This window comes from Heterodontus francisci, chromosome 46, assembly GCF_036365525.1.
Source record: "Heterodontus francisci isolate sHetFra1 chromosome 46, sHetFra1.hap1, whole genome shotgun sequence".
Taxonomy (NCBI): domain Eukaryota; kingdom Metazoa; phylum Chordata; class Chondrichthyes; order Heterodontiformes; family Heterodontidae; genus Heterodontus; species Heterodontus francisci.
The window spans coordinates 10,437,247-10,446,749 of NC_090416.1; the positions used below are offsets into that span (position 1 = coordinate 10,437,247).

Below are 9,503 nucleotides of genomic sequence, written 5' to 3' on the forward strand. Positions count from 1 at the left end.
GGGGGGGGGGTGGGGGAGGGGGGGGGGGTGGGGGGGGGGGGAGGGGAGGAGGGTGGGGGGGGGGGCTGGTGGGGGGGGGGGGGGGGGGATGGTGGGTGGCGGGGAGTGGGAGAGAGATACGGGGGTGGTACCAGGTGATTGGAGGGTGGCAAATGTGCCCCTGTTCAAGAAAGGGAATAGGAACAACCCTGGGAATTACAGGCCAGTTAGTCTTACTTCGGTGGTAGGCAAGTTGATGGAAAAGGTGCTGAGGGATAGGATTTCTGAGCATCTGGAAAGACACTGCTTGATTCGGGACAGTCAGCACGGTTTTGTGAGGGGTAGGTCTTGCCTCACAAGCCTGATTGAATTCTTTGAGCAGGTGACCAAGCAAGTGGATGAGGGTAAACAGTGGATGTGGTGTACATGGATTTTAGTAAGGCATTTGATAAGGTCCCCCATGGTAGACTTATGGAGAAAGTCAGGAGGCATGGGATAGTGGGGAATGTGGCCAGTTGGATTAAGAATTGGCTAACTGATAGAAGGCAGAGAGTGGTCTTAGATGGTAAATACTCAGCCTGGAGCCCAGTTACCAGTGGCGTGCCGCAGGGATCAGTTCTGGGTCCTCTCCTGTTTGTGATTTTTATTAACGACTTGGATGAGGAAGTCGAAGGTGGGTCAGTAAATTTGCAGATGATACAAAGGTTGGTGGAGTTGTGGATACCGAGGAGGGCTATTGTCGTCTGCAAAGGGACTTGGATAGGTTGCAGTGCTGGGCTGAAAAGTGGCAGATGGAGTTTAACCCTGAAAAGTGTGAGGTCGTCCATTTTGGAAGGACAAACACGAATGCAAAATACTGGGTTAACGGTAGGGTTCTTGGGCATGTGGAGGAGCAGAGAGACCTTGGGGTCTATGTGCATAGATCGTTGAAAGTTGCAACTCAAGTGGATAGGGCTGTGAAGAAGGCATATGGGGTGTTAGCGTTCATTAGCAGAGGGATTGAATTTAAGAGCCGTGAGGTGATGATGCAGCTGTACAGGACCTTGGTAAGGCCTCATTTGGAGTACTGTGTGCAGTTCTGGTCGCCTCATTTTAGGAAGGATGTGGAAGCCTTGGAGAGGGTGCAGAGGAGATTTACCAGGATGTTGCCTGGAATGGAGAATAAGTCTTACGAGGAAAGGCTGAACATTCTAGGCCTCTTCCCATTAGAACGGAGAAGGATGAGGGGTGACATGATAGAGGTTTATAAGATGATCAGGGGAATAGATAGGGTAGACAGTCAGAAACTTTTTCCCCGGGTGGAGCAAAGCGTTACAAGGGGTCATAAATTTAAGGTGAAGGGTGGGAGATATAAGGGGGATGTCAGGGGAAGGTTCTTTACCCAGAGAGTGGTCGGGGCATGGAATGCCTTGCCTGGGGAAGTTGTTGAGTCAGAAACTTTAGGGACTTTCAAACGGCTTTTAGATAGGTATATGGATAAAGGAGAATGATGGGGTATAGATTAAATTGTCCTTGACAGAGGACAAAGGATCGGCACAACATCGTGGGCCGAAGGGCCTGTTCTGTGCTGTATTTTTCTATGTTCTATGTTCTATGTTCTAGGTGAGGTGAGGGGAGGGGGGGGAATGGGGAAGAGGTGAGGTGAGGGGAGGGGGGGGAATGGGGAAGAGGTGAGGTGAGGGGAGGGGGGGGAATGGGGAAGAGGTGAGGTGAGGGGAGGGGGGGGAATGGGGAAGAGGTGAGGTGAGGGGAGGGGGGGGAATGGGGAAGAGGTGAGGTGAGGGGAGGGGGGGAATGGGAAGAGGTGAGGTGAGGGGAGGGGGGGGAATGGGAAGAGGTGAGGTGAGGGGAGGGGGGGGAATGGGGAAGAGGTGAGGTGAGGGGAGGGGGGGGAATGGGGAAGAGGTGAGGTGAGGGGAGGGGGGGGAATGGGGAAGAGGTGAGGTGAGGGGAGGGGGGGGAATGGGGAAGAGGTGAGGTGAGGGGAGGGGGGGGAATGGGGAAGAGGTGAGGGGAGGGGGGGGAATGGGGAAGAGGTGAGGTGAGGGGAGGGGGGGGGAATGGGGAAGAGGTGAGGTGAGGGGAGGGGGGGGAATGGGGAATAGGTGAGGTGAGGGGAGGGGGGGAATGGGGAAGAGGTGAGGTGAGGGGAGGGGGGGGAATGGGGAAGAGGTGAGGTGAGGGGAGGGGGGGGAATGGGGAAGAGGTGAGGTGAGGGGAGGGGGGGGAATGGGGAAGAGGTGAGGTGAGGGGAGGGGGGGGAATGGGGAAGAGGTGAGGTGAGGGGAGGGGGGGGAATGGGGAAGAGGTGAGGTGAGGGGAGGGGGGGGAATGGGGAAGAGGTGAGGTGAGGGGAGGGGGGGGAATGGGGAAGAGGTGAGGTGAGGGGAGGGGGGGGAATGGGGAAGAGGTGAGGTGAGGGGAGGGGGGGGAATGGGGAAGAGGTGAGGTGAGGGGAGGGGGGGGAATGGGGAAGAGGTGAGGTGAGGTGAGGGGAGGGGGGGGAATGGGGAAGAGGTGAGGGGAGGGGGGGGAATGGGGAAGAGGTGAGGTGAGGGGAGGGGGGGAATGGGGAAGAGGTGAGGTGAGGGGAGGGGGGGGAATGGGGAAGAGGGGAGGGGAGGGGAATGGGGAAGAGGTGAGGGGAGGGGAGGGGGGGGAATGGGGAAGAGGTGAGGGGAGGGGAGGGGGGGGAATGGGGAAGAGGTGAGGGGAGGGGAGGGGAATGGGGAAGAGGGGAGGGGAGGGGAATGGGGAAGAGGGGAGGGGAGGGGAGGGGAATGGGGAAGAGGTGAGGTGAGGGGAGGGGAATGGGGAAGAGGTGAGGTGAGGGGAGGGGAATGGGGAAGAGGTGAGGTGAGGGGAGGGGAATGGGGAAGAGGTGAGGTGAGGGGAGGGGGGGGAATGGGGAAGAGGTGGGGCAGGGACATTGCTCCTCAGGGGCAGTATGTTTCTGTCTGTCTCTATCTCTGAATGTCTGTCTCTGGGCTGCACTTTATGCAGGCACCTGTTTCCCTTAATCTGCTCCCCTGCCCCTTCATCCCCAGGCCTCCCCCTTCAAATTGGCTGTTCAGCCATGAGCATTGGCGGACTATTCAACTATGGAAGGCAGTGCAACCTAACCTGATCCCATCCTTGCCTGATGTCACTACCTTTGGGCTCCAGCACGGCATCGAATCGTACAGCACAGAAGGAGGCCATTCGTCCCAATGTGCTTGTGCTGGCTCTTTGAAAGAGCTGTCCAGTTCGAGCCATTTCACCCCCCCCCCCTCCCCCTGCCCCCCCCCCCCCCCAGCTCTTTCCCCCATATCTCCACTCTGTCCACATTAACTGAAGTCCCTCATTCCTGCTCCCATTCCGGTAAATCTCCCTCCGCATCCTCTCCAAGGCCTCGACAGCCTTCCTAAAGTGCGGGCCTCAGGATTGGACCCAATTCTGCAGCTGGGGTCAAAACAGGAACCTAAGTTCAGCCTAACTTCCTCGCTTTGTTACTCGAAGCGTTTGTGTACAGTGAGCAGGATTCTGCATGCTTTTATTTTTAATAAGCCACCTTCATAATTTGTTCTGTTTTCTGTCTTCCACCATCTAAGAATTGTGCATGTCCACCTCCCCAGGTCTCTCCGCTGGTGCGCCCCTTTTAACTTTGTGCTATTTGGGTCATTCTAATGAGTGTCTTTTTTCTGACTCCCACCTCTCCCTCCCTCCCTCCCTCCGTCTCCTGATTGTAGGCTATTGAATAACGAGGGCTCGCTGCTCGCCTACTCTGGTTACGGTGACACCGACGCCCGTGTGACTGCCGCCATCGCCAGCAACATCTGGGCGGCCTACGCCAAGAACGGGCACCAGGCCTTCAACGAAGACAAGCTGAAGTTCATCCTCATGGACTGCATGGTGAGTGCCGGGTGGGGGATGGTGAGTGGAGGGGCCGGGTTTGGAATATCTGTACCCCTGGAGGGGAGGGGAGGGAAGGGAAGGCCAGCCTGGCTTCCTGCTCCTGACTTGCTCTCCTGCTGAGACGGGAGCTGACGGGAGAGAGGGGCGGGGGAGGAGGAGGAGGAGGAGGGGGGCATTGCGGCCTGTGTTTAAAACCTCTCCCGCTCTGTTACAGGAGGGCAGAGTTGCCATAACCCGAGTCGCCAACCTGCTGCTGTGCATGTACGCAAAGGAGACGGTCGGATTCGGCATGCTGCAGGCCAAGGTAAGCCCGAGCCAGAACGGACCAGGGGTTTGTCAGGGCGGGGGGGGGGGGGCGGGAGGGTCAGGAGCAAACCCGCCCTCGTCCTGTTTGCCCCCCTCAGCTGGGCGGCGCGCACTTCCTGAGTGGCAAGTTTGCCCGCTGCAGAGACCCGGCACGCCAGTGTTGGCTGGCAATCCAGCAGTACTGAGGGAATGCTGCACTGTCAAAGAGTTTCCATCTTTCAGATGGGACACCAAACCGAGGGTGTTCCCTTTTGCGGTGGTTGCAAGGGCTACAAACTGGGAGCAGGAGCAGATTACAAGATCCAGGGAATTTCAGCGGAAATCTCGATGCAGCCCTCTTCCTCAATGATGACTTGTGCGGTCGAAACTGTGCACCAATTTCTCTCCCTTCCTTCTCTCCTCTATAGGCTGAAGCCTTGGTTCAGTACCTGGAGGAACCCCTCACCCAGGTGGCTGCGTCGTAGGGGGGAAACGCTCTCGAGCACTCCGAAGGAGGGAGTTCCGAAGATGTCTGGTTCTTGTGCTTCAAATATTTACCTCAGACTGGGTCTTAAAATGGACCCGCCCTGCTTTACAAATCACTATTAAAACTGAGCTGGAAATGGTGCCAATCTTGGCTTTTATAAAAGAATAAATAAATCTATGTATGTGTAAGTAATGAGGTGGGGACTGAATTTGATTGGGGGTTTGGGGAGGAACAAAATGGCTTCCTTTGCTGGCACAGTCGGAGGTCGTGACCTTTAGCCAAAGTGAACAGGGGTCAGTTGGAATACCGCTGAAGATTAATTAAAACATTTTTTAAATGAAAAAACACAGGGTGGGGGGATGACGCGCAGTGGGGACACAAAAGGGAAAAGACTTCAGTCTCGGAGATAGCTGAATTCCCTTGGCGAGGAGGACGTCACCTTTAAAGTTCGAGAAAGCTCCTGACACCTCGAGTTTCCAGTTTCAGGGCAATTTACAGCCCTAAAGGTAGACTCAGCGAGGCTCCCCTTGGTTGAATTGCTTGTGTTTTTTTTTTTAGACAGGGCTTCAACAAATGGTTCACAAGGATGTAAATTGTGGCTTCTTGCATTGCAGATTCCTGTTTCTGGGGTTTTGGAAGGGTCTGGAATACCCTTGTGTTCTCTTTTCCCCTAAAGAAAAGGGGTTACATTAGCTGCAAGCCATTATCTGCTTGCTTGTAATGCAGGTTAATGAGGCTGTGGAGTTTATATCGTGCCTGTTTTATCTCTTGTCTCTCAAAACAACAGCAAACTGTCTCTTGTAGAAACAGGGATAGGTGGCTAATAATCCAGAAACAAAAAAGGTGAGACGGTATCGTCCTGCAAGTTTGCGCCTCGTGTTCTGGCGTCTTTCTGTTGTGACCTGCCAGTTAATCTCTGGAGGCAATGCTTACTAGCTTCCCCTTGTCCCAATATTTCAGCTGTTTTGCCGTCTCGGATCTGAGGGGTTCTGGATCCGGTACGTCGGAAGGGAGACTGTTCGCTGACGTGGGGTCGCGTAATAAAACTGTTCGTGTCTGTCGTCGTCGTCATTTCGCTAAATTGCCTCGTTTTGTGTGCTTGCTGCCTCGGTTTTTTTTTTCTCCCTTACGCAGGAGTCAGTTCCTGACCCACTATCAAAACTAGCACTGCACTTTCTCACCCGCCACCCCCCGCTATCCCAGTCTGTTGCTCTGGCTGCTTGACCAGCATCTTGAACATTTAACCAATGTTTAAACTTGCCTGCAGATTTTCCTGCACACTTCTCCCCCACAGTTGTCGCATCCCTCTGTTTACCAGACCCCTCTGGATATCAAAACAAGAAATGCTGGAACCACTCAGCAGGTCTGACAGCATCTGTGGAACGAGAAGCAGAGTTAACGTTTCGGGTCAGTGACCCTTCTTCGGAACCTCTGGATATATGTCACCCCAGTACCGACATGGGGCAATTGGCCTTTGGAGGCTCTTTCCTGAGCATCATGATCAGTTACATTACTATCCAACTCTTGACCTACCTGTGCTTCTGAATTTTCATCACAAAACACATAGGAACATAGTCCCGTAGGGTGGTGCAAAAGGCGTATGGGACAGTTGCCTTTATCAATCGAGGCATAGATTACAAAAGCAGGGAGGTCATGTTGGAGTTGTACAGAACTTTGGTAAGGCCATAGCTGGAGTACTGTGTGCAATTCTGGTCGCCACATTATAGGAAGGATGTGATTGCATTGGAGGGGGTGCAGAGGCGATTCACCAGGATGTTGCCTGGGATGGAACATTTAAGCTATGAAGATAGGTTGGATAGGTTTGGGTTGTTTTCGCTGGAGCAGAGAAGACTGAGGGGTGACCTGATCGAGGTGTACAAGATTATGAGGGGGATGGACAGGGGTTGGATAGGGAGCAGCTGTTCCCCTTAGTTGAAGGGTCAGTTACGAGGGGACACAAGTTTAAGGTGAGGGGTGGGAGATTTGAGGAAGAACTTTTTTACCCAGAGGGTGGGGACTGTCTGGAATGCCCTGCCTGGGAGGGTGGTCGGGGCAGGTTGCCTCACATCCTTTAAAAAGTACCTGGATGAGCACTTGGCACGTCATAACATTCAAGGCTATGGGCCAAGTGCTAACAAATGGGATTAGGTAGACAGGACAGGTATTTTAATGCATCGGTGCAGACTCGATGGGCCGAAGGGCCTCTTCGCCACTGTATTATTCTGTGATAGTCGCAGGAGTAGGCCATTCAGCCCATCAAACCTGCCCCGCCATTCAATAAGATCATGGCTGCTCATCCACTTCACTGCCTTTTTCCACACACTATCCCCATATCCCTTTATGTCATCTGTGTTTAGAAATCTGTCAATCTCTGCTTTAAACATACTCAATGACTGAGCTTCCACAGCCCTCTGGGGTAGAGAATTCCAAAGATTCACAACACGCTGAGTAAAGAAATTGCTCCTCATCTCGGTCCTGAGTGGCTCCCCCCTTATTTTGAAGTTGTGTCTCGTTCACGTGCCCCCATGCCCTCTCCGCTGGCAAGAGCGCCTACTTCCATCTCCGTAACATCCCTTGGCTCCGCTCGTCTGCAAAGAGACTGCCGCATTTTCCACGTTTACAGCCGTGACCAGGCTTTGACACTTAGTCCATTGGCCGTGCCTCCTTTTGGAATGTCTTGAGGCTGGCGAAGGTGTTGTATAACTGCCAGTTCCTTCCTGCGCTCCTCCTCGCCTCTGTTCTTTGTGAGCTCTCGTCTGCACACATTCGATCGCATGTCCGTTGTTCATTTGCTCGCACGCCCTCCGCGATAACTGGAGCAGTCTCCACTCAGATCTCAGTGAGCACAGGCGTGTATAGAATTCTCGAATGGTTACAGCATAGCAGGAGGTCATTCGGCCTGTCGTTCTTGTGCCGACCCGTCACAAGTGCTGCTCACCCAGTGCCCCTCCCCGCCAATCCCCTTCAATCAGTGTCCTCGGGTTCTCGATCCTTCCGCCAGTGGGAACAGTTTCTCCCTATCTACTCTGACCAGACCCCTCATGATTTCGAACACCTCTAACAAATCTCTTCATCTTCTCTAGTGCCTATTATGTGGCACTCTCATGCCTTTTGGAAAGAAAGATGCGGTGGGTGTGTACAGAACATAAAAACATCCTACCAAACTGGATTAGCTCACATTTTCTCACATTACTCCATCTGCCACATTGTTGCCCACTCACTTAACCTACATATATCCCTTAGAGTTATACAGCACCGAAACAGGCCCTTTGGCCCATCGTGTCTGTGCCGGACATCAAGCCCCTGTCTATTCTAATCCCATTTTCCCGCACTTGGCCCGTAGCCTTGTATGCTATGGCGTTTCAAGTGCTCATCTAAATACTTCTTAAGTGTTGTGAGGGTTCCTGCCTCTACCACCCCTTCAGGCAGTGCGTTCCAGAGTCCAACCCCCCTCTGGATGAAATTTTTTCCCCTCAAATCCCCTCTAAACCTCCTGCCCCTTACCTTAAATCTATGCCCCCCTGGTTATTGACCCCTCCGCTAAGGGAAAACGTTTCTTCCTATCTAACCTATCAATGCCCCTCATAATTTTGTATACTTTTTCTTCTTTTTGCAAACATTGTGTCCTCCACTTTGGTAGGAAAAATAGAAAAGCAGAATACTATTTCGAGAGTGACTGCAGAATCCTGCAGAACAGAGGGATCAGGGTGTCCTTGTACATGATTTACAATAGGTTGGGTTAGGGACCCGATCCACCACCTTCAACATTCACTCCCTCCACCACCGACGCACAGTGGCAGCAGTGTGTACCATCTACAAGATGCACTGCAGCAATGCACCAAGGCTCCTTCGACAGCACCTTCCAAACCCGCGCCCTCTACCAACTAGAAGGACAAGGGCAGCAAATGCATGGGAACACCACCACCTGCAAGATCCCCCTCCAAGCCACACACCATCCTGACTTGGAACTATGTCGCCGTTCCTTCACTGTCACTGGGTCAAAATCCTGGAACTCCCTAACAGAAATGCCTACACCACATGGACTGCAGCGATTCAAGAAGGTGGCTCACCACCACCTTCTCAAGGGCAAATCAAGGTGAGGTGTATACAGCCGAGGCTGGTACAGGTGAGGCTCTTACAGGTTGTCTTATGAGGAAAGATTGGACAGGCTAGGCTTGTATCTGATGGAGTTTAGAAGAGTAAGAGGCGACTTGATTGAAACATATAAGATCCTGAGGGGTCTTGATAGGGTGGATGTGGAAAGGATGTTTCCCCTTCTGGGAAAAGCTAGTACTAGGGGTCACTGTTTAAAAATAAGGGGTCACCCATTTAAGACAGAGATGAGGAGAAATTTTTTCTCTCAGAGGGTCGTGAGTCTTTGGAATTCTCTTCCTCAAAAGGCAGCGGAAGCAGAGTCTTTGAATATTTTTAAGGCAGAGATTGATAGATTCTTGATAAGCGAGGGGGTGGAAGGTTATCGGGGGTAGGCGGGAATGTGGAGTAATCAGTTCAGCCATGAGCTTATTGAATGGCAGAGCAGGCTCGAGGGGCCGAGTGGCCTACTCCTGCTCCTAATTCGTATGCGAGGTGTGTACAACAGGTGATGTGATTAACAAAGGTGAGAGTTTATACAGGTGAGATGTTTTGGATGTGTACAGGCGAGATGCATACAGCTGAACTCCTCTGGGTGTGTACAGGTGAGGGTTTATATAGATGTGGTGTGTACAGGTGAGGTTTTATACAGGTGAGGGGTGTGCAGGTGAGCAGTTCTGGGTGTGTTCTCAGCCAGTGGCTGTACCTGTGCAGCAGGAACTGGTCAGACCTGAGCTTCCAGCACAAAACACACCCTCGCCCTGAA

General features: G+C 52.9%; 1 protein-coding gene across 1 annotated transcript in view; it reads left to right on the plus strand.

Moving 5' to 3' along the window:
* The window catches only part of lamtor2 (late endosomal/lysosomal adaptor, MAPK and MTOR activator 2), a 7,711-nt gene extending 2,874 nt beyond the window's left edge, over positions 1–4,837 (plus strand). Inside the window, exons 2-5 of the mRNA XM_068022700.1 lie at positions 3,027–3,158; positions 3,708–3,870; positions 4,088–4,177; positions 4,587–4,837. Of these exons, the coding sequence (XP_067878801.1) occupies positions 3,027–3,158; positions 3,708–3,870; positions 4,088–4,177; positions 4,587–4,643 (442 nt within the window). The 3' untranslated portion in view covers positions 4,644–4,837. The remainder of the gene's footprint in view (positions 1–3,026; positions 3,159–3,707; positions 3,871–4,087; positions 4,178–4,586) is intronic.
* The last annotated feature ends 4,666 nt before the right edge of the window (positions 4,838–9,503 follow it).